The sequence below is a fragment of the Scyliorhinus canicula genome, chromosome 1, assembly GCF_902713615.1.
Source record: "Scyliorhinus canicula chromosome 1, sScyCan1.1, whole genome shotgun sequence".
NCBI lineage: Eukaryota > Metazoa > Chordata > Chondrichthyes > Carcharhiniformes > Scyliorhinidae > Scyliorhinus > Scyliorhinus canicula.
Genome location: NC_052146.1, coordinates 298,705,254 through 298,730,557, shown reverse-complemented (window position 1 = coordinate 298,730,557; position 25,304 = coordinate 298,705,254). Strand labels below are relative to the sequence as shown.

The following is a 25,304-nucleotide window of genomic DNA, read 5'->3' as shown; positions in this document are numbered from 1 at the left end:
TTATTAATGGAATGTAATCTAAGCCTGAAGACTGTATTAGATATTGCCATTTCAATGGAGCTCACGGCTAAGGAGGCTTCTCAGCTTGGAACAAGCACGAGGACCAATAAACTGGCTGCTTCCCAGTAGAGGTCAACGCGACAACAGACGTGTCATTGCTGTGCAAAAACGGGCCATTTACAGGCTGTTTGCTGGAGCAAGACAGCCAGTGTAAAAAATGCGGCAGAACTGACCACACAGCAAAAACTTACTGGAGTAAAATAACTTCTCCAGAGAAGAATGCTCAAAGGAAGACATCAAACTCATTCAAAGGAAGAAACAAAATAAATTCAATCAAAAAAATTCACAATGTGGAAGAAAAGAATAACATCAACAATGAAACTAAAACCATCCATTCTGATGAAGAATTAAAGTTGAACGTGCTATCAGTCCAGCGTGAGTCACAGCGCTTTTGGGTAGTGCCAAAGTTGAATGGGTAACCTATTAAAATGGAGGTCGATACCAGGGCTGCCGTCTCCCTAATTCCAGACTACTAAGGCATGTGGAAACAGGATTGTTGGAACCCGCCACCATGATTACCTGTCATGAAACAGGATGGTATAATTTGTATCTGCGGAGATTTTAAGACAATCTGGCACGATGTGTGAATCAATATCTGCTACCATTGATTGAAGATTTGTTCGCAGGCCTAGCAAGAGGACAAAGGTTCAGAAAGAGTGACCTACTGCAGGCTTACCTGTAAAATGAATGTGGCAGCTGGATCTCAACCCCTACTAACAAGACAAACACAGGATAACTTTGACCCTTGATGAGATCTTGTAGATCCTCATCTTGTCGGACAGCACAGTGGCCATTGTAGACTCGCGAGAGAGGTGCAGTATAGACATGGAGTGACTTCGCCCCTATGGTGACTTCACTGAGCACAAGAGGTAAAGGCGGAGATTGAGGATGCAACTTTGGGATGCTGGTCACGGTTATTCACATAATTGTGAATGGTGAGTATGCAGGTGGGGACTCTGCGCATATAATACTGCGCATATTTTACCTCACTCATTCAGAAACCATCAATAATTATTTGTTTTAAGTGGCATTAATTTAATGTTTCAATTGCAGGAGCTGAAAGATTGCGCTGGGCGAGTGTTCGTTGACTCTGTACCAGAATTCTGCCTACCTGAGGTAAAAAAAATTACATTGTGACTTTGCATGAGAAAGATGTTCGTTATTGCACATTATATTCGATTGGTGTGGTTATGTCCAGTAACAAAGTCAGTGGACTCCCATTCATACTGGGGCCTCTGGCAATAAAATAATGGACTCCCATTCACACTGGCATCTTTAGCAGTAAGGATTTCTGTAGCTTGCCATTCGTATTCACATGCCAGTGGCATGCATTCCTTGGGTCTGGCAGCTGAGGATCAATACCTGACCAGTCTGACGTTGGGACAAAGGTGAAAATGACTGGAGCTGCTCTGAAAAGCGTGAGCTTCATCCTCACTAATCATGCCACCAGTGACAAAGAGTGAAAGGAACTGGGTGGTGGGGGCCCCATTGGGGTTTTTTTCAGAACTAGGAGAGTGCATTTTCCCACTGGGATCTCGATTCGAGGCTTTGAAATTATTGTGACACCTCAGTGGGAGCTGAGACAGCAGGAGTGGGGAGCAGGGAGAGATCTGTGAGAGCAGGGGGGCAGAATTTTTAATCTTCCACTGGGAATCAGGCCTGAAAGATTGGCCATTTAGGCCAAGCCCACTGTAGTAATCCACGGGAGGCAGGAGTTCTGTCACCACACCAATATTTATTTACAATAACAATATTACAGGAGCAGCTACAAACAGTGCTGCTAGCAGTCCAGTCAACTTAAGACTGCACACACAGCCTACACAGGTGATTATATGGGCCCCCTCAATGAGCTATCATTGAGGGAGCTCGTACTCCAATTGGCCAACCAATAAAGCCAATTGGAGTTCATTACACCCACCATTAAAAAAAACTACAAGGATTTAAAGGGACCTCACAGCTGTTAACATTCAGTCGGATCTCTGCGGCAGCCATTCCAACCCCAGAATCTCATCTCGTGAACCCCAGTTTGGGAAGCCCCGTCTTAAACATTCCTTCCGTCTTAGGCAGAGTATGCAAACGGTATTGTGTCCTTTGCACTGAGTGTTTGTTTCACTTTGTAGTTGCGTTCTTCTAAAATGCTTTGTAACCTCCACTGCAGACTGAGTTGCTGGACCTCTCTACTGTCGATGTCATCCTGATCTCAAATTACCACTGTATGATGGCATTGCCATACATCACAGAGCGCACTGGCTTCACCGGGACAGTATATTCCACCGAGCCCACAATGCAGATTGGAAGGTATGTTCAGGTATTGGAAGGTATTGGAAGGTAAACACCATGGGGTGTTTTAAAAATGATTTTATTCTTTCTCCCCTCCTTTTCTCATTTCTCACTTTCTACCCTCCCCTTCTCTGCTGGTGGTGTTAACCCTGGTTGGCGTACTATTCTACGTGCAGTGTTTGCCTGTTGGTAACTCTCTCAAAGTGGCTATTCAAGTGTCAACCTGCAGAGTCAATTTATCGTTAAAGGCCAGTTTGCACAGAAGGATCACCATTACCAAATTGGTACAATTTAAAGGGGGTCCCAGAGCAGACAGGAATCTGGGGGTGTTCTGCTGAAGGTGGCAGGACAAAGCAGTTTACAAAGCCTTTGGGATCCTGCGCTTTATAGATACATAGCTTCAGGTAAAGGCGTTTGCTAGGCGGCAAGTGGAGGGATTCCCTTTGCTGCCCGCGAGGGGGGTGAGGGACAGGGTGCTTTCGGGGGTCTGGGTCGGACATGGGAAGGTATCTGATATCTACAAGGTAATGCAGGAGGTGGAGGAGGCGTCAGTAGAGGAGCTAAAGGCTAAGTGGGAGGGGGAGCTTGGGGAGCAGATCGAGGATGGGACATGGGCGGATGCCCTGGAGAGGGTTAACTCTTCCTCCTCATGTGCGCAGCTTAGCCTCATCCAATTCAAGATGCTGCACCGGGCCCATATGTCCGGGACTAGGATGAGTAGGTTCTTTGGGGGCGAAGACAGGTGTGTCAGGTGTTCGGGGAGTCCAGCGAACCATGCCCATATGCTCTGTGCATGTCCGGCACTGGAGGAGTTCTGGAAGGGGGTGGCGAGGACGGTGTCGAGGGTGGTAGGATCCAGGGTCAAGCCAGGCTGGGGACTCGCGATTTTTGGGGTCGCGGTGGAGCCGGGAGTGCAGGAGGCGAGAGAGGCCGGTTTTTTGGCCTTTGCGTCCCTAGTAGCCCGGCGGAGGATCTTGCTACAGTGGAAGGATGCGAGACCCCCAAGCGTGGAGACCTGGATCAATGACATGGAGGGTTTTATTAAGCTGGAGAAGGTCAAATTCGCCCTGAGAGGATCGGTACAAGGGTTCTTTAGGCGGTGGCAGCCTTTCCACGACTTTCTGGCTCAGCGATAGGGAACTAGGTCAGCAGCAGCAGCAACCCGGGGGGAGGGGGGGAAAAGGGTGTCGACTATGTTTATTTAATTTAAATTTATTTTCAAGTTCTCTTGTTGTTTACCGGGTTTGGGGGGGTGGGGGGGCTCGATATATGCGTTGCTACGGTCTTGGGGGTGTTATGCTTATTATGTTGTTTTATTGTTGCTTGTTACTGTTTATTGTTATATATTTTGTAAACAATTTTCAATAAAAATTATTTTTTAAAAAATAGATACATAGCTTCAGAGAGTACAAACGCCAAAGAATTATGATGAACCTTTTATAAAACATAGTTTGGCTGGCATATTATGTGCCATTCTGGGGTAGCACACTTTAGGAAAGATGTGAAGACCTTAAGAGAGGTTGGATGAGCGATTGTATGCAAGGTTCAGTGTTTATAGACCGACTGGAGAATCTGGGATCGTTCTCTTTCGATCAGAGAAGGCTAAGAAGCAATTTGATAGAGGTGATCAAATTGAAAGAAATACTGTACATATCTGCAAAGGTTAGTGGTAGGTCAGAAGATTGGGCAAATTTTAAGAACCATACATAATGATTTTTTTAAAATATGAAGTGGGAGAAAGGTGAGTATGAGAGAAAGCTAGTTAGTAATTCTTTTTTTTAAATGGTAAGAGTTACAATAGGAAAAGAGTAACTAAAGCAGCATTGGTCCTCTAGAGAGAGAGCCTGGGGAATGGATCATGGAAAACAAGGAAATGGCAGAGACAGTGAACTCGCATTTTGTCTATCTTCACTGTGGAAGACTTGTAAAGCTTCCTAAAGACAGTGGAAAATTGAGAGGCGAATGGATGGGAGAAACAGAAAAATAATTACCATCACTAGGGAATGGTTGCTGGGAAAACTATGTGACCTAAAGGCTGACAAGGCCCTAGGATCCGACGGCCTGCATGGGCAGCATGTAGCACAGTGGTGAGCACAGTTGCTTCACAGCTCCAGGGTCCCAGGTTCAATTCCCGGCTTGGATCACCGGTTGTGCGGAGTCTGCACGTTCTACCTGTGCCTGCGTGGGTTTCCTCCGGGTGCTCCGGTTTCCTCCCACAGTCCAAAGATGTGCAGGTTAGGTGGATTGGCCATGATAAATTGCCCTTAGTGACCAAAAAGGTTAGATGGGATTACTGGGTTACAGGGATATGGTGGAGGCGTGAGCTTGGGTGGGGCACTCTTTCCAGGGGCCGGTGCAGACTCGATGGGCCGAATGGCCTCCTTCTGCACTGTAAATTCTATGATCCTGGAGGTCTTAACGAAAGTAGCCACAGAGATAGCAGATACATTGGTTATAACCTTCCAAAATCCTTCCTTTTGAGGAAGTGACAAGCAAGGTGGATGAAGGGGGGGAACCTGTAGATGTTATGTACTTGGATTTCCAGAAAACATTGAATAAGTTGCCACATCAAAGGTTCTGCACAACGTAAGATTTCATAATGTAGAGCAGTGCTTCTCAAAGTGTGGTACGCGTACCGGTGCCGGTACGCGAGCCATCGTCTGCCGGTACTTGGAGTGTTTCCAGAAAAGAAAGAGACAGTAACCCTGGATTGGCTTGTTTCGCTCACCGGTCCCTGGCACATTGAAAAAAAAAACTGCCGGTACGCCACATCAGATAGTTTGAGATGCACTGATGTAGAGGGTAACATATTAGTATGAATAAAGGATTGGTTGGCTCACAGGAAGCAGAGAAGAGGGTAAATGGGTCTTTTTCCGGTTGGCAAGCTGTAAAAAATGGAGTGTCACAGGAGTCAGTGCTGAGGCCTTAACTATTTGCAATCTGCATTAATGATTTGGATGAAGGGGCTGAATGGTTGCTAAATTGCCCGTTGACACCCAAGATCGGTAGGAAAGTAGGATGTCAAGAAGAAGTAGACGGGTTAAGTGAGTGAGCCAAAAATTGGCAGAGTATATTGTGGGGAAAATGTGAACTTGTCCACTTTGGCAGGAAAAATAGGAGAGCAGGATACATTTAAATGGAGAGATTGCAGAACTCAGTTGTATAAAGGGATCTGGATGTCCTGGTACATGAAATACAAAGCATTACAGTAGTATGCAAAGGGCAGCACGGTAGCATAGTGGTTAGCACAATTGCTTCACAGCTCCAGGGTCCCAGGTTCGATTCCCGGCTGGGTCACTGTCTGTGCGGAGTCTGCTCGTTCTCCCTGTGTGTGCGTGGGTTTCCTCCGGGTGCTCTGCTTTCCTCCCACAATCCAAAGATGTGCAGGTTAGGTGGATTGGCCATGCTAAATTGCACTTAGTGTCCAAAATTGCCATTAGTGTTGGTTGAGTGGGGTTACAGGGTTATGGGGATAGGGTGGTGTGGGCTTGGGTAGGGTGCTCTTTCCAAGAGCTGGTGCAGACTTGATGGGCCAAATGGCCTTCTTCTGCATTGTAAATTCTACAAAATACAGCAAGTGCTTCGGAAGATAAATGGAATGTTGACACTTGCTGCAATCGGAATGGAATAAAGGAACTTGGGAACAGGAGTAGGCCATTCAGCCCATTGAGCCTGCTCGACATTTAATATGATCATGGCTGATTTGACACTTCAGTGTCTCTTACCCACACTATCCCCATAACCCTTTAAGTTAGTGTTAATCAGAAGTGTATTAATCTCTGCTTTAAACATACTCAAATGATTGAGCTTCCACAACTCTCTGGGGTAGAGAACTCCAAAGATTCATAACCCTCCGTAAAGAAATTTCTCCTCATCTCAGTCCTAAACAACATTCCCCTTATTTTGAAATTGTGGCCCCGTTTCTAGACTCCCCAAATAAAGGGAAACATTTTATCTGCATCTACCCTGTCTATTCCTTTAAGTATTTTGTACGTTTCAATGAAATCGTCTCATTCTTCGAAACTCTACAGAATACTGACCCAATTTGCCCGATGTCTCTTCATTGGACAGTTCTGCCATCGCTGAACAAGTTTGGTGAAACTTCATTGCACTCCCTCCGTGGCAGTACTATCCTTTCTGAAGTAAGGACACCAAAATTGCACACACTGCTCTCAATGTGGTCTGGTCAAGCTCCAATACAATTGAAGCAAGACCTCACAACTCCTGTACTCAAATCCACTTGTGATTAAATGCTGACATTCCATTAGCCTTATGATGAATGTAGGAATTTCAGATATATTGTATTATAAGTATTTGGTGAGGAAAGGGTTAAAAGCCTAGGTGAGAGTGTGCTTGACAGCTGAAATCCTGCTTTCAAAATTGCTTGGGTTGAAAGACAACAAAACGTTTGGGAGCCAGAGTGCAGTTAACCATTGTAAAAAGCTTGGGCAAACGCAATTTTATTTTAATTAAGGGGATTCCCTGGGGAGTTATTAGTTTTCAACTTGGTGAGGTGATGTCATTGCTGGGTGGAGCTAAGGCATCAGGCTTTTTGAGAAAGCATTTTCACTTCAGTTTTGTTCTGGATGAAGCTGGCACTGCAAGTCAGGCTTTGCTCTGCAGTTTAGTTAAAAAGAGATCAACAGGCTTTAAAGCAGCGCAGAGGTGTCTGAGGACAAGGGGAGTTGAAGAAGCTTTTGAAGACATGCAGCCAGAATTCCTGACAGGAGTCAGATCATTAACACTACACTCTGTATGCTTCATCCAATGCCGGTGCTTATGTAGTTACATTGTATATGTTGTGTTGCCCTATTATGTATTTTTTTAAATTCCATTTTCTTCCCATGTACTTAATGAGCTGCTCGCAGAAAAATACTTTTCACTGTACCTCGGTACACATGACAATAAACCAATCCAATCCAATCCAAAGGTCTTTTTCTCAAAGAATATCTCTGTAAAGCAAGTATTTATTCCTCTCTGTGCCATTGGTATTTCAGGTGGATTGAGACTGACATGGTTTATTTTCTTGTTGTTTAAGTGGGAATAAAGATAGCAATTAAGGATATTGTATTTACTGTATTGAGTAGTATTGTTTAAGGGGTAATTGTGAGCAATATCTGGTGTGATGTTAAAGATTTTAATATTGTGTTAGTAATAAAGTTTTGTTGTAATATGGCATATTCCTATTTCTTCGTGCAATCACTTCTGGGGTGAAGTATCCTTTCCTCACAGTCTTATGAAATTAAAATAAAGTATTAGTGTTCTTGTTCCGTATCATAGCCACTGTTGGGGTCTGGTCTGGGATCGGAATAGCCTTCCTCTAGCTTTCTGAACCTACATGCTAGCCTTCGGTGCCTTATTGACCAGGACACCCTGGTTCCTTTATACATCTACACTTTCCAACTTCTTTATCACTTAGGAAATCTCTGCACATCTGCTCTTTCTGCCAAAATGTATTACCTCACGTTTTTCCACATTATATTCCATCTGCCATGTCCTTGCCCACTCAATATATGTCAGTCAAAAACCTCCTGTAGACACTTTACATCTTCCTCACAACGCACATTCTTGCCTAGCTTTTTGTCACCCGAGAACGTGAAAATATTGCATTTGATTTCTCTCCCCCCCCCCCCCCCCCCCCCCCCCATCCAAATCATTAATATATATTGTGGACAGCGGGGGCCCAACTCCAATCGGTTTGCCAAACATGATTTCCCCTTCACCAATCCATGCTGACTATGCCCAATCAGATCATGATTGTCCAAGTGTCTATTTATCACATAAAATTAGGGAGGTTTTACTGCAGCTGTGCAGGGCCTTAGTGAGACTACATCTGGAATACTTTGTACAGTTTTGGTCTCCTTATTTCAAAAAATATTCTACTTGCATTCGAAGCAGTACAGAGAAAGTTCACTCAACTCATTCCTGGGATGAGTGGCACGGTTGAACAGGTTGAGCCTATACCTATTGGAGTTTAGAAGAATGAGTGGTCACCTTATTTAAACACAAGGAGTCTGAAGCGATTTGATTGGGTAGAAACAAGGAGGATGTTTCCACTTGTGGGAAAGACTAGCGAGTTTAAAAATAAGAGGTATACCGTTTAAGAGGAGATTAGGCAAAATACTTTCTCTCAAAGGGTTACAGTAGTCTGTGGAGTTATTTTCCCCAGTAAGCAATGAGTCATTGAATGTATTCAGGGCAGAGTTGGACAATGTTTTTGACAGACGAGGAAGTCCAGGGTTATGGAAGAGCAGATGGCAAAGTGGAGTTGGTGCCACAATCAGATCAGCCATAGTCTTATTGAATGGTGGAGCAGGTTCAAATGGCTTAATGGCCTACTCCTGATGCGAAGTCTGATGTTCATTAATGGTTTAGAAAGGGAAACTGTCTCCATAGGCTGAAGGATCAATAACCACAGATTTATGATTGGCTAAAGAACTAGAGGTGACATGAGGAAAACATTTCAATGCAATGGGTGATTATGATTGGGAATGCACTGCCTGATAAAATGGTGGATACAGATTCAGTAGTAGCCATCAAAGGAGATTTGGATAGGAGGCAACATACTTCTTGGAAGGAGAAAAATCGTAAGGACGAAAAGGAGCCAGAATGTGGGACTAATTGGATTGCTCTTGAAAGAGCCAGCGCTGACAATGGGCTGAGTAGTCTTATTCTGTGGTGTATTATTCTGTGAATCCAGGTCAATCCTGACTGAGACATTTATATCGCCGTACTTTCATTACCACTGGGTCAAAATCTTGGATCTTTCTCTGCCTAACAGCACCCGGGGGTGTGGGGGAGGGGGCGGGGTGCTGGCATGACAATACCTTCTCAAGGAAAACTATTATGTTGACCATGATGGACACGGGGGATGATCTCCCGTGGGCTTCGTGGAATATGAATTTTACTACTAAGTGGGCAGGCTCGCCTAATGGAGAATGAGCAGAGGAAGCTTAAAAGCCACTGCCTCAACCCAAGCCAGTAAGCTGTAAGTCCCCAGGCTTGGACTTGTATTATAAGCCGCAGCAGGGACACTTATTGTCCCTTGAATAAAAGTTTGTGGTGCTGGAAGACTGGCCTTGGCGAGGTTATTACATTGGTAATAAGGAATGTATAAGTTCTTTTCTCTGAGCAGCCTTCATTGTTGGAAACTAGCAGCTTCTCTGTTAAGGAGAAAAAAATGTCTCTCTTCGGTAAACCTGAACCCTATGATGTAAGCGGAGAAGACTGGGCCCAATACACAGAATGCATGCATTACTTCATCTGGGCAAATAATATTGAGGGAGATGAGAAACAGAAAGTGATCTTGCTGGCAGCATGCGGAGCCCGGACATTGAGCGTGATAAAAGGCATGTCCTATCCAGATGTCCCTGACTCGAAGACTTTTCACAAGTTAATAGACTTGGTAAAAAAACATTATGACCCAAAGTCTTCTGTTATACTCCAGAGATACTACTTTGACACAGCAGGGAGAACCCCGGAGGAACCCATCACCAAATATTTGACCAGATTGTGGAAATTGGCAGAACGTTGTGAATTCGGACTGAAATGTTGCGGGACAGATTGGTATGCGGAATAAACAATGTGATAACTCAAAAAATGCGATTGGCAGAACCCAATCTGGATTTTCTTTTTGAAACATCAAAATAGTTCTATCACTGGAACATGCAGAAAAAGGGGCTACAAGGGGCGTCAGAAACAATGTCCTCCAGTTAGGGGGAGGGACCTCATGTAAAAGTGACTGTTCCTCAACTGAAGATGCCTGGTTTAAGTAAGATGTCAATTAGTCAATAATAAATTCTGAGCTCAATTTGCATCATCAGACAATCAAGGAGATGTCCTGATAAACCAAAGGATATTGGGGAACCCGTTCTGGAAGCTGGCAGGTGCCCGACGATGGACTGTCATAAACCTCCAAAGGGAACATCCAAGACACAGTTATAAGAATAGGCAAAACACGTGGTACTCGGGGAAGAAGCCAAGGCCAGTACAGGCCCGCACCATGCAGGAATATGCAATTCTAGAAACTGGGACAACGCAACTAAACCAAGGTCACCTCAATAATGGTAGAACTGCTGGTAAACGGTCATCCATTGAAAATGGAGGCGAACAGGAGCTGCAGTATCCATCTTTGGGAACAGACATATGATCTCCTTCAAGTTAGAAGACACGAAGGCCAGACTCATGTCAAGTTCCACACACATGAGTACGGCCTCAACCAGGACCTTGGATTCATGTCGCATTACATTGGAGAACCGTTACAAATTAAAGTCACCCCAGTAGCCCCAGTGACTTACAGGCAGCAATCAGCCCGGCTCCCGCTCATTACTGTGCAGGGGCAAGGACCAAGGCTAATGGGGAGAGATTAGCTCCAGCAGATCTGCTGAACTGGCTGGATATTTTCAGACTGGGCTTGGGAGGACTGTAGGAAGTCATCAGCAAATATCTTGGAATTTTCCAGGTGGGCTTTTGAAAAATACGAGGAGTCAAAGCCAAGATTATGTTGACCCTGATGCTATGCCTAAAGAGTGAGACCGGTTCCATGCTCTCTATTGGAAAAGGTAGAGACCAAACTTGGCCGCCTGGAAAATCTAGGACTAATAAGTTCCTGTCCTTAAACCGGACAAACTATTCAGAAAGACATGGGTACCACCATTACATGTGAGAACACCACCCACCAGGTACGCGGTACATACTCGTGTGACTCGGCCAACGTTGTCTACCTCATACGCTGCAGGAAAGGATGTCCCGAAGCTTAGTACATTGGCGAGACCATGCAGACACTGCGACAATAGATGAACGAACATCGCGCGACAATCACCAGGCAGGAATGTTCCCTTCCAGTTGGGGAACACTTCAGCAGTCAAGGGCATTCGGCCTCTGATCTTCGGGTAAGCGTCCTCCAAGATGGCCGTCAGGAAGCGTGACAACGCAGAATCGCCGAGCAGAAACTTGTAGCCAAGTTCCACACACATGAGTACGGCCTCAACCAGGACCTTGGATTCATGGCACATTACATTCCCCCCCCCCGATCTGGCCTAGCCTTGCAAATCCTACCAACTGTCCTGGTTTGAGACATTTCACACCTCTTTAACCTGCTCCATCTGTACCTGTAAAGTCTTAATTACCTGCAAAGACTCTCATTGAAAGTATCGTCTTGCATTTTTGACTTTGTCTGTATATATGTTTCTGGAACCTACCTCTTCATTCACCCGAGGAAGGAGCAGTGCTCCGAAAGCTAGTGATTCGAAACAAACTGTTGGACTTTAACCTGGTGTTGGAAGACTTCTTACTGTGTTCACCCCAGTCAAATGCCGGCATCTCCACATGATTCAAAAAGAAAGGTAGAGAGAAAACAGGGAACTATAGACCAATGAGCCTAGTGTCGGTAGTAGGGAAGTTGCTGTCCATTATCAAGGCTTTAATCACACAGAATTTGGAAAGCAGTGGCATAATCAGACAAAGTCGGCATGGATTTACAAAAGGGAAATTATGCTTGACAAATCTACTGGAATTCTTCTGAAGATGTAACTAGTAGAGTTGATCAGGGAGAACCGGTGGATGTGGTTTATTTAGAATTTCAGAAGGCTTTTGACAAGGTCTCACATAGCAGATTATTATGTAAAATTAAAGTGCATGGGATTACAGATAGTGCCTTGAGATGGATAGAAAGCTGGTTAGCAGACAGGAAGAAAAGAGTTGGAATAAATGGGTCTTTTTCCAATTGGCAGGCATTGACTAGTGGGGTACCGTAGGACCTTAACTGTTCACCTTTACATATTAATGATTTAGACGAGGGAACTAAATGCTATTATCTCCAAATTTGCAGATGATACAAAGTTGGGTGGGAGGGTGAGCTTTGAGGAGAATGCAAAGATGCTTCAGTGGGATTTGGACAGGCTGAATGAGTGGGCATTTGCATGGCTGATGCAGTATAATGTGGATAAATGTGAGGTCATCCACTTCGGTAGCAAAAATAGGATGGCAGATTATTATTTGAACGGGTATAAATTGAGAATGGTGGATATTCAGCGAAACCTTGGTGGCCTTGTGCATTAGTTGTTGAAAGTAAATGCGCAGGTACAGCAGTCAATAAAGAAGGCAATTGGTATGTTGGCTTTCACAGTGAGAGGATTTGATTATAGGAATAGAGATGTTTTACTGTAATTGTGTAGGACGTTGGTGAGGCCACACCTGGAGTATTGTGTGCAGTTTTGGTGTCCTTATCTGAAGAAGGATTTTCTTGCTATGGAGGGAGTGCAGCGAAGGTTTACCAGGCTGATTCCTGGCATGGCGGGACTGTCATATGACGACCGACTTAAGTCGATTAGGAAAGTGAGAGGGGGACTTCCGGTTGCGGCTATGCGGAGCTAAGCCGCACGTTCGGCAGCTCCCGCTTTAAAAGGACTTGTGGGCTCTTTGAAGGGCCCCAAACGGCGCTGATTCGACGATTCCCGGTGGATAAAGGGGTCTGGAGTAAAACCCCCTGGGATTTATGGTTCGGACTCGAAGTGGGGCGAGGAGAAAAACGGCAGCAGCTCCCCTGGAAAAGCGGGGGAAGATGGACATAAGGGCGGCCGGTGGAGCCCCTAAGGAGTGGAGGCAGTGGGCTGAGGAGCAGCAGGCGGCTCTTCTGCGCTATTTCACGGAGCTGAAAGGGGAGTTGTTGGAATCCCTGAAGGTGACGACGAGTAAGCTGCTGGAGACCCAGACAACCCAGGGTGCAGCGATACTTGAGTTGCAGCAGCAGGCCTCTGAGCGCGAGGAGGAGGTTTCGGCCCTCGTGGGGAAGGTGGAGATGCACGAGGCACTTCATAAAAGTGGCAAGATCGGTTCGAGGAGATGGAGCTTCGGTCACGGAGGAAGAACCTGCGGATCCTGGGCCTCGTGGAGGGGTCGGACCTGCCGGCCTATGTGGCCGTGATGTTGAACTCGCTGGTGGGGGCAGGATCCTTCCATCTGCCCCTGGAGCTGGAGGGGGCCCACAGAGTGCTGGCCAGGCGGCCTAAGGCGAATGAACCCTCGCGGGCGGTGCTGATGCGGTCGCATCGGTTCAGTGACCGGGAGTGTGTTCTCCGATGGGCCAAGAAGGTGAGGAGTAGTAAGTGGGACTGGAGTGCGGAGGTGGCCAAGCGGAGAGCCGGGTTTAACCGGACGAAGGCGGTGCTCCATGGAAAGCAGGTGAAATTCGGCATGTTGCCACCTGCGCGCCTGTGGGTCGCCTACAAGGACCGGCATCACTACTTTGAGTCCCCGGAGGAAGTGTGGGCCTTTGTGCAGGCTGAAAAGCTGGATTCGAACTAGAGATTGGGGGCTGTGGGAGTTTTTCTATTCTATTCATGTATCATTGTTTATGCTGTAGCGGGTTATTCTGTTTGTTTTTGTTTTTTCTCTCGCTTTCGGACCATGTGGGTTATGGTTCTGTGTTCTAAGGGGGGTACTGGGGTTTGTGGTTGATCTGTGTCTTTGTTTGTACGGAGTTGGTGGTTGGGTTGGGACTGCGGTTTGGGAGCTGCATTGGTGGGGTGGGGCAGTGTGAAAGCACGGGCTTTTCTCTAGTTTCCCGCGCTGCGGGACGAGGGGGTGGAGCTGGTGGCGAGGGGCGTGGTTATTAGACCAGGTTTCCCGCACTGAAGCGGTGCCCAGGAGCTGATGCAGGGGAGAATGGGGGGACCTCCTATCGGGAGGGGTCGGAGTTAGAGCGGGAGCTGCCGGGGTCAGCAAAAGTCAGCTGGCTCACGGGAGTACAGTGGAGGGAGAGTCGCGGCTAGGAGGGGTCCTATCTTGGGGGGTGGGGGATACCGGGTTGCTGCTGGATTGGCCAGGGAGGAGTTCGGGGGGGGGTGGGGGGGGGGGGGTCGGGGTGAGGTTCTATCGCCGTGGGAAACGGGCCGAATAGGTGATGGCCAGGGGCGAGCAGTCGATGGGTTATGGCTAGTCGAGGGGGGCGGGGGACCCCCTGATCCGGCTGATTAGGTGGAACATGAGGGGGTTGAATGGGCCGGTTAATTGGGCCCGGGTGTTTTCGCATCTGAAGGGGCTGAAGGTGGACGTGGCCATGCTCCAGGAGACCCACCTGAAGGTGGCGGACCAGGTCCGTCTGAGGAAGGGGTGGGTGGGGCAGGTTTTCCACTCAGGGCTCGACTCGAAGAACCGGGGGGTGGCGATCCTGGAGGGGAAGAGGGTGGCGTTTGAGGCGTCTGAGGTTGTGGCTGATAGTGGCGGCAGATATGTGATGGTGAGCGGTAAGCTGCAGGGGGAGAGGGTGGTGTTGGTTAATGTGTACGTCCCAAATTGGGATGATGCTGGTTTCATGAGGCGTATGTTGGGCCGCATTCCTGGCCTGGAGGTGGGGGGGGCTTGATCATGGGGGGGGGACTTCAATACGGTGCTGGATCCCCTACTGGATCGTTCTAGTTCAAGGACAGGCAGGAGGCCAGCGGCGGTCAAGGTATTGAGGGGGTTTATGGACCAGATGGGAGGAGTGGATCCCTGGAGGTTCGGGAGGCCGAGGGCTCGGGAGTACTCCTTTTTCTTCCATGTGCACAGGGTTTATTCCCGCATTGATTTCTTTGTTTTGAGTAGGGGACTGGTCCTGAGCGTGGAGGAGGCCGAATATTCGGCTATCGCGATTTCGGACCATGCTCCGCATTGGGTGGATCTGGAGATGGGGGAGGCGCGGGACCAGCGCCCGCTTTGGCGTCTGGACGTGGGGTTGTTGGCTGATGAGGTGTGTAGGAGGGTTCGGGGATGTATCGAGAGGTACCTCGAGGTCAATGATACTGGGGAGGTCCAGGTGGGGATGGTGTGGGAGGCTCTGAAGGCAGTGATTAGGGGTGAGCTGATCTCCATCCGAGCCCATAGGGAGAGGAGGGAGAGACTGGTGGAGGAGCTGTTGAGTGTGGATGGGAGGTACGCGGAGGCCCCGGAGGAGGGATTGGATTGCTGGGGGAACAGCGTAGTTTGCAGGCCAAGTTTGATTTATTGACCACCAGAAAGGCGGAGACACAGTGGAGGAAGGCACAGGAAGCGGTCTAGGAGTATGGAGAGAAGGCGAGCAGGATGCTGGCGCACCAGCTGTGTAAGCGGGACGCGGCTAGAGAGATTGGTGGAGTGAAAGATAGAGATAGGAATGTGGTGCGGCAGAGGGCAGAGGTCAATGAGGTCTTTAGGGAGCCGCCGGCGGTGGGAGGGGGAATGGAGAATTTTTTGGACAGGCTCCGATTTCCAAGGGTGCAGGAGGAGCAGGTGGAGGGACTGGGGGCGCCGATCGAGTTGGAGGAGCTGGTCAGTGGGATTGGCCACATGCAGTCAGGGAAGGCGCCGGGACCGGATGGGTTCCCGGTTGAATTTTATAAGAAATATGCGGACCTGCTGGGCCCCCTGTTGGTCAGGAGCTTTAACGAGGGATGGGAGGGGGGTGTTCTGCCCACGACGATGTCTCGGGCACTAATCTCCCTGACCTGAAGCGTGATAAGGACCCCTTGCAGTGCAGTTCATACAGGCCGATTTCACTGCTGAATGTAGACGCCAAGTTGCTGGCGAAGATCTTGGCCACTAGAATAGAGGACTGTGTGCCGGGGGTGATACATGAAGATCAGACGGGTTTTGTGAAGGGGAGGCAGCTGAACACTAACGTGCGAAGGCTGCTACATGTGATAATGATACCGGCAGCAGAAGGAGAGGCGGAGATTGTGGTGGCATTGGATGCGGAGAAGGCCTTTGACAGGGTTGAGTGAGGGTACTTGTGGGAGGTGTTGGAGATGTTCGGGTTTGGGGTGGGGTTTATTAAATGGGTGAGGTTGCTGTACGAGGCCCCGATGACGAGTGTAGCGACAAATGGGAGGAGGTCCGAGTACTTCAGGCTCCACCGTGGATGAGGCGGGGCGCCCCCTGTCCCCCTTGCTTTTTGTGCTGGCAATAGAGCCTCTTGCCATGGCTCTCAGGGAGTCGAGGAGGTGGAGGGGTTTGGTGCGAGGTGGGGAGGAGCACCGAGTGTCGCTGTATGCGGATGACTTGCTGTTGTATGTAGCAGACCCGGTGGGAGGAATGCCGGAGGTGATGGAGATTCTTGCTGAGTTCGGGAATTTCTCGGGATATAAATTGAACCTGGGCAAGAGTGAGCTGTTTGTCGTACACCCGGGAGATCAGGAGGAGGGGATTGGTAGGCTCCCGCTAAAGAGGGCAGTGAGGAGTTTTAGGTACCTGGGGGTTCAGGTGGCTAGGAGCTGGGGGACTCTGCACAAGCTCAATTTTACTAGGTTGGTGGAGCAGATGGAGGAGGAATTTAAAAGGTGGGACATGCTGCCGTTGTCGTTGGCGGGTAGAGTACAGTCCGTTAAAATGACCGAGGTTTTTGTTTCAGTGCCTCCCCATTTTCGTTCCGAGGGCCTTTTTTAGGAGGGTGAACAGCTGCATTCTGGGATTTGTTTTGGCGCATGGGACTCCGAGGGTAAGGAGGGTCTTTTTGGAGCGGGGCAGGGATAGAGGGGGGCTGGCGCTGCCCAACCCCTCTGGGTACTATTGGGCGGCTAATGTCTCGATGGTACGCAAGTGAGTAATGGAGGGGGAGGGGGCAGCATGGAAAAGGATGGAGATGGCGTCCTGCGGAGGCACGAGCCTGAAAGCACTGGTAACGGCTCCGTTGCCGCTCCCTCCAACGAGGTACACCACGAGCCCGGTGGTGGCGGCCACCCTCAAAATTTGGGGGCAGTGGAGGCGACACGGGGGGAAGTGGGGGGCTCGGTGGAGGCCCCGCTGCGGGGGAACCACCGGTTTGTCCCAGGGAACATGGATGGCGGGTTCCTGGGGTGGCACAGGGCGGGCATTAGGAAGTTGGGAGACCTGTTTATTGACGGGAGGTTCGCGAGCCTTGGTGAACTGGAAGAGAAGTTTGAGCTCCCCCCGGGGAATATGTTCAGGTACCTTCAGGTCAAGGCGTTTACTAGGCGACAGGTGGAGGGGTTCCCTTTGCTGCCCCCACGGGGGGTAAGGGATAGGGTGCTTTCGGGGGTGTGGGTCGGGGATGGGAAGGTGTCTGACATCTACCAGGTAATGCAGGAGGTGGGGGAGGCGTCGGTAGAGGAGCTGAAGGCTAAGTGGGAGGTGGAGCTGGGGGAGCAGATTGAGGAGGGGACATGGGCAGACGCCCTGGAGAGGGTGAACTCCTCCTCTTCATGTGCGAGGCTTAGTCTCATCCAGTTCAAGGTGCTGCACCGGGCCCACATGTCCAGATCTAGGATGAGTAGGTTCTTTGGGGGCGAAGACAGGTACGTCAGGTGTTCGAGGAGTCCAGCGAAACATGCCCATATGTTCTGGGCATGCCCGGCACTGGAGGAGTTCTGGAAGGGGGTGGCGAGGAAGGTGTCGAGTGTGGTAGGATCCAGGGTCAAGCCAGGCTGGGGACTCGCGATATTTGGGGTTGGGGTGGAGCCGGGAGTGCAGGAGGCGAAAGAGGCCGATGTTTTGGCCTTTGCGTCCCTAATAGCCCGGCGGAGGATCTTGCTGCAGTGGAAAGATGCGAGACCTCCGAGTGGAGACCTGGATTAATGAATGGCGGGTTTCATTAAGTTGGAGAGGGTCAAGTTCGCCCTGAGGGGGTCAGTACAAGGGTTCTTTAGGAGGTGGCAGCCTTTCCTCAACTTTGTGGCTCAACGATAAGGTACTAGGTCAGCAGCAACCAGCGGGGGGAAAGGGGGGGGGGGTTTAGGGGGATAGTGTTTAAGTTAATTTGCTTATTAATTTATTCTGTTGTTTATTGGGGGTGGGGGGGTTTGTTATATGCGTTGTTACGGGTGCCGGGAGGTGTTTATTGTTATTATTGTTTTGTTGATATATATTTTTCAAAAAATTCCAATAAAAATTATTTTTAAAAAAAAAAGGAAAATGAGAGGGGATCTCATAGAAACTTAGAAAATTCTTAACAGGATTAGACAGGGTAGATTCAGACAGAATGTTCCAGATGGTGGAGGAATCCAGAACTAGAGGTCATGGTTTGAGGATAAGGCGTAAATCTTGTCGGACTGAGGTTCGGAGAATTTCTTCCCCCAGAGAGTGGTGAACCAGTGGAATTCGCTACCACAGAAAGTATTTGAGACCAAATGATGCATGATCAATCACTACTGAAGCACCGCGATACCCCTAATATAGTCTACCACACCAAAATGTTAGATATAACTCTTGGGGCTAAAAGGATCAAGGGATATGGGGAGGAAGGCAGGATCAGGGTATTGAACGTGATGATCAGCCATGATCATAATGAATGGTGGAGCAGGCCCGAAGACGGTCCGTCTCCATGGAGATTATAAGCTAACGATCGATCGGGTTTCCAAGCTAGACAGGTACCCGTACCTCGGGTTGAAAGCTGAACACAAAGTTAGCAGGTGGCCAGACGTTCACTTAAATTGGACTTGAGTCACGCCTATCTTTCAACGTGAATTAGACAAACCTTCCCGAAGTATGTTACGATCAACACGCACGAGGGCCTGTATGAGTCGACTCGCTCGCCCTTGGGAATCTCGTCAGCGTGCGCCATATTCCAATGGATCGGGGTAAACATACTCCAATGGTCACCCAAAGTGGTGGTTGATGACCTGGTCACAGGAGCTTCAGACCAAGTATACCCGGCGAACCTAGAAGAGATCTTGCAGAGAGCTTTGAGAGCTGGGGTACACCTGAAGAGGGAAAAATAGATTCTTCAAACAAACAAAGTGACTTACTTTGGGTATTGGGTTGGTAAAAAGGGGTCTCCATCTAGTAGAGGATAATGTGAAGGCAATCAAGGAAACGCTGGTCTCTCGGAGCATTGCCTTAGGGCTGTGGATTACTAGTGAAGCGACAATACCACTACGCCACTGTCTCCCCATGCTTCAGCAGGTCTGGCAGCATCTAGGGAGAGTTAATGCTTCGATTCCAATATGACTTCTTCAGAGCCGAAGATTTAGTCCAATGTCACAGCTCATCTCCACAATGAAAAGCTCTAATCCTAAACCTTGAACTCTGAGAGGACAGCACGGTGGCGCAGTGGGTTAGCCCTGCAGCCTCACGGCGCCGAGGTCCCAGGTTCGATCCCGGCTCTGGGTCACTGTCCGTGTGGAGTTTGCACATTCTCCCCGTGTTTGCGTAGGTCTCACCCCCCACAACCCAAAGATGTGCAGGATAGGTGGATTGGCCACGCTAAATTGCCCCTTAATTGGAAAAAAATGAATTGGGTACTCTAAATTTATTTTTTTTAAACCTTGAACTCTGATGATGTAAAGACCCATATCTCCTCATTAGTACACCGTTCTACTCTGATTTTATTATATTTTGTATTTTTACATTTTAGTTGAAATGATTGATTGGAAAACTTACCTCATTTTGGCCCTGGGCCACAATAAAAGTTGATTTTTAAAATAAATACCCCTTTGATTATTATTTTTTTATTCATTGCCCCCGATATAAATATAATGGTGTGTTGTGCCTGACACAGTTTAGCACATTTCCATTCTGTTTAAGTCGCTGACGTTTCATGTGTTAGATATTTCTTCTGTTTTCAACAGGCTTCTCATGGAAGAGCTGGTGAACTTTATGGAGCGCGTCCCCAAGCCACAGTCTGCCACCTACTGGAAGAACCGAGAAATGCTCAGGTACAATGGCGAACACAACTATTTCTGGCTAAGATTTTCTGTCCACTGTTCTTTCGTTTGTCACTTTTGTTTCTTGGTGAGATTTTTTGGAGCCATAAGCCCAGTATTGTGAATGTTAACAGCTTTTACTGCGGATGTTTATCAATTTATTCTCCTTTTTATTACATTTTTTTTTACGTTTGTAAGTTATTGCAAGTGAAATCTATGTTCCTTGTCCAATTAGTTACCAGGAGCACAGGTTACAAAAAACACAACTCTGATATTATGGTGAGGAAATGATTGTGGAAAGTTACATGGAATAACCCCAAAGGTTCTGAGCAACTGCCTATTACAACATGTGGAGATTAACTGGAGCAACCATGTAAATACCGTGGCTGCAATGTGTACCGTCTACAATCAGAGTGTCCAAATGTTATGTGTGAGGAGCCGCATTTCAATGCTTTTCTCACTCACTGGGCCAGTAGGAGAGGCAGGGATTCCCATTCTCCCCGTTGCTCTTTGCCCTGGTGATAGAGCCACTGGCAAAGGCGCTTAGTGTCAAGGAGTTGTCGGGAGTAGTGGCAGAGAGGAGGGGGGGGGGGGCGTTGGGTGGGTGATTGTGGAGCACAGGGTCTCGCTATATGCAGACGATCTGTTGCTTTACATATTGAACCCATTGGAAGGTATTGGGGGGATAATAATCTTTATTGTCACAAGTAGGCTTACATTAGCACTGCAATGAAGTTACTGTGAAAAGCCCCTAGTCGCCACATTTCGGCACCTGTTCAGGTACACAGCGGAAGAATTCAGAATGTTCGAATTACCTTTATTTTTTTTATAAATTTAGAGTACCCAAATTATTTTTCCAATTAAGGGGCAATTTAGCATGACCAATCCACCTACGTTGCACATCTTTGGGCGCAACCCACGCAGACACGGGGTGAATGTGCAAACTCCACATGGACAGTGACCCAGGGCCGTAATTTGAATCTGGGTCCTCAGCGCCGTTAACAGCAATGCCGAATTTCCAAATTGCCTAACAACACGTCTTTCGGGACTTGTGGGAGGAAACGCGCGCAGACACGGGGAGAACGTGCAGGCTCCGCACAGACAGTGACCCAAGCCGGGAATTGAACCCGGGACCCTGGCACTGTGAGGCAACAGTGCTAACCACTGCGCTACCGTACCGTGATCATGGACAGTTTGGAGGAATTTGGATGGTTCTCTGAGTATAAATTAAACATGGGGAAGAGTGAGGTCTTTTTTAAAAATATATTTTGAGTGTCCAATTCATTTTTTCCAATTAGGGGCTATTCAGTGTGGTCAATCCACCTACCCTGCACATCTTTGGGTTGTGGGGGTGAAACCCACGCAAACACAGGGAGAATGTGCAAACTCCACACGGACAGTGACCCAGAGCCAGGATCGAACCTGGGACCTTGGCGCCGTGAGACAACAATGCTAACCACTGCGCCACCATGCTGCCCAAGTGAGGTTTTCTGATCCAGGCGAGGGGGCAGGAAAGGAGGTTGGGCGAGCTGCTGTTTAAGGTGGTGGGGGTGAGTTTCAGGTATCTGGGCGGCTAGGTGTCACGGGGATGGGAGCAGCTACATAAATAGAATTTGGCATGGCTGGTGGACCAGATGAAGGAGGTTTTTAAGAGGTAGAACGTGTTCCCGTTGTCGTTGGCGGGGTGAGTGCAGTCGGTGAAGATAACGATACTCCCGAGGTTTTTATTCGTGTTCTAGAACCTTCCGATTTTTATTCCAAAGCCCTTCTTTAGGAAGATTAATGCATTGATGTTGAGGTTTGTGTAGGTGGGAAAGCTCCATGAGTGAAGAAGGTGCTGCTGGAGCTGGGCCTTGCCAATTAGATGAACTACTACTGGGCAGCAGAAAAGCCATGGTCAGGAAATGAGTAGTGGGGGAAGGGTCGGTGTGGGAGCGGATGGAGGCAGCCTCTTGTAAGGACGCTAGCTTTGTGGCCCAGTTGACAGCCCCCTCTGCCGTTTTCACCGGCCAGGTACTCCACACGCCCGGTGGTGGTGGAGACCCTAAAGATGTGGGGACAACGGCAGCAGCACGAGGCTGGAGGGTGCCTCGGTTTGGGCACTGATTTGTGGGAACCACAGGGTTTGCTCCGGGGGGGGGGCTGGACGCGCGGTTCGGGGATGGCAACGGCAGGCATTAGCGATTTGGAGACCTATTTGTGGAGCTTGGGAGGGGTGGCAGAGGAGTATGAGCTGCCTAGTGGGAATGGATTCTGATACTTAGAGGTAGGGGACGATGTGAGGAAACGGGTGCCGTCCTTTCCTGACCTGCGGCCCCCAGGGAGTTCCTTGGGTTGGAAAAAAATCAAGTTTGCCTTGAGAGGGACTGTGGAGGGGTTTGCCTGGAGATGGAAACCGTTTAATGACTTCAAGCATAGCTAAGAAGTCAGCGGGGGAAGGGGGAGGGGAGGACTCTGGGCTTGAAAAAGGAGGCAGAGTGGGTGGGGGCGCGGGGTTGTCATGTCATTTATTTGTTATATGAATATAAGTAAAGGACTTAACACCACATATATGTATTATATTATGGGGCTGGTTTAGCACAGTGGGCTAAACAGCTGGCTTGTAATGCAGAACAAGGCCAGCAGCGCTGGTTCAATTCCCATACCGGCCTCCCCAAACAGGCGCCGGGATGTAACGACTAGGGGCTTTTCACAGTAACGTAATTGAAGCCTACTTGTGACAATAAGTTGTTATTATTATTTATTTATACCTTAATAAAAACATTTTTTAAAAAAAAGAGAGGTATTGAGGTTTCTAAAGTCAGCCATAAAAGCTGCGTCCAGTTGGACACGACCATTTGTCCGTGAAGAAATTGAAAACTCATTCAAGCTCCATATATTTTCTTTCCTTTCTTCTCCCGAGGCTTTTAGTCTTCCCCCTTTCACCATCTGTGTGTCTCACTGCCTCCGCGTGCCATTGTCCACAGAGAGGTAGAGCCAGTAACATGTTCCTGGTGTACTGCCATTGTTTCTCTGAAACAGGCCAGACCAGGTAAGGATGGCAGATTTCCTTCCCTAAAGGGCACTAATGAACCAAATGGGTTCATATTACTTCGTTTCTCAGCACCATATGCCCTTCGCTGTCCAAGCACTGGTTCAAGACCACGTGACTGTATTTTGCGTGGGTCCAGATCCCCGTAAAATATCAGTCTTGAATACAATAAAGATGTTTTAGTGTTGCAATTCCCAATTCTCAGACACAAACTGCCTGCGATAAAGTAGGACTGACCAGATTGAAACGTTTGTTTCTCAACATCATAACAAGCAAGCTTTCAATTTTTTTGTTTAATCTTTCCTGGGCTATGGGTATCACTGGCAAGCTGAGCATTTGTTGTCCACCCTTAATTTTTCTTACCCGCAGTTAAGAGTCTACCACATTGGAGTCACATGTAGACCAGGACCGCTGAAGAGATAGGTCCTTACAACGGTCAACGATAGTTTCATGATCATCATTACCGAGACTAGTTCTTAATTCGAAATTTTATTAGTTGAATTTAAATTGTGCCAGCTGCTCTGATGGGGATTTGAACCTGTATCCCCAGTGAATTCGCCTGTTTGACTGGATTACTATTTCCAGTTACATTACCACGGTGCCACCATCTCCCCACCACCTTGGTTCAGCATTGTGCTCCGTATTAAAATCTCCTCTGCACCTCTTTATCGGACCCTATCAGACCCTTCTGTTCCTTCCTCTCTATTTATCTCGCTTTCCTTTTAAGTGGAGTTATACTGTTCAACTCAACTATTCCTTGTGATTGGGAGTCTTGGGTTTTAACCATACCCTGGGTAAAGAGCTTTCTCTAGAATTCTATCTTATTATTCCTCAAGGTGTTCCCCTGCTTCTGTCTACAGGCACTTACCTGCACCTCTCAAGGATGTGGTGGAGGTTTCGACCTGGAAACGGTGTTACACAATGCAGGAAGTCAACTTGGCCCTAAGCAAGGTTCAGCTTGTAGGATACTCTCAGAAAATAGTAAGTACAGGTTCATCATTAAAATTATGACAAAACTTCCAGGGTGAGGGAAACACAATGGTGAGACTGCAGAGCAAAGTTGCCAACAGCTGAAGTAAAAGCTGGGTTAACATCATGGGTAAGAGGGCGGCACAGTGGCGCAGTGGTTCGAACCTGGCCCCTGGTCACTGTCGGTGTGGAGTTTGCACATTCTCCTCGTGTTTACGTGGGTCTCACTCCCACAACCCAAAGATTTGCAGATAGGTGGACTGGCCTTGGTAAATTGCCCCTTAATTGGGAAAAAAAGAATCGGGTACTCTAAATTTATAAAAAGAAACATTGTGGGTGAGACCATTCAGCGCAGCATTTTGCTTTGACATTTGGTTACCAGCATTTGTAGTTTTGATGTTTTGTGTCTTTTCTCTTTTAGTATTACTTCCTGGGTGACAGACTTTGCTGACCAAAACATTCCATCCAGTTAGTAGCTAGATTTACCAGGAAGGTGGATACATCCTCTCTTGAGATAGTTAGTTGACAAATAGGTACTTTTTGTATGCAAGATGATGATAGAATTGGGAGAGACGTACTGCCACACCGCCACCTACTGGCCAGAGCCTGCATCACCTTGCAGTCGACATTGCAAATGTGAAAGAGCAGCAGGACTCAATCATGACAACAGGTTGCATTTGTATAGTTCCTTTAACATAAGTAAAACATTCCATAATAACTAGATGTACGTGTCTCTGGAAGTTTTTTTGATGTTATGTTGGTCAATCTATGATATTGCAGTCAAACCCAAGTATAATCTTCAATTGATAGAGGACCAGTGTGTATAAATATAACCCAGTCGCCATTGTAAAGTCGTAGAAATTCTGTCGCTATTTCTACCTATTTTTATTATGAATTCAGTCAGGTTTGCTGCCGATGCTACACATGCGCGGTTCTCATGTTTCTTCACCATGCTTACTCTTTTAGTGCAGGTCTGTGTTGGCGGAGAAAAAAACATATCGAGACACGGTGTACAAGAAGTAATAGGAATTTTCCCTATTTGCGCCTCACAGATAGAACATAGTTTCCAAAACTGGAGTGGATGAGGGGGCAGGGATGGTAGTGAGGACCTACGACATTTAAAGCTTTGACGTTGATGCATTTAGATGCACTCAGTTAGATTACGAATCTGTCCCAATTAATCAATACTAAATGACCTGTGTGTAATCAAGAGATTAACTGCATTTCAACTGAGCACAGTGACGTTCGCGTGGGTCAGTGTACACGTGCCACTTTGCATTGGCAAGAGCCACAATGTATAAACTTCCATGTCAACATTTAGAATGCAGGTGGCAGCACAGTGGTTAGCA

General features: G+C 47.8%; 1 protein-coding gene across 1 annotated transcript in view; it reads left to right on the top strand.

Annotated features, from left to right (window-relative positions):
* Nucleotides 1-25,304, top strand: part of ints9 (integrator complex subunit 9) — a 49,727-nt gene that overhangs the window by 9,881 nt on the left and 14,542 nt on the right. The window contains exons 4-7 of the mRNA XM_038816096.1: nucleotides 1,114-1,176; nucleotides 2,219-2,358; nucleotides 19,881-19,967; nucleotides 23,847-23,967. Coding sequence (XP_038672024.1) covers nucleotides 1,114-1,176; nucleotides 2,219-2,358; nucleotides 19,881-19,967; nucleotides 23,847-23,967 — 411 coding nt within the window. The remainder of the gene's footprint in view (nucleotides 1-1,113; nucleotides 1,177-2,218; nucleotides 2,359-19,880; nucleotides 19,968-23,846; nucleotides 23,968-25,304) is intronic.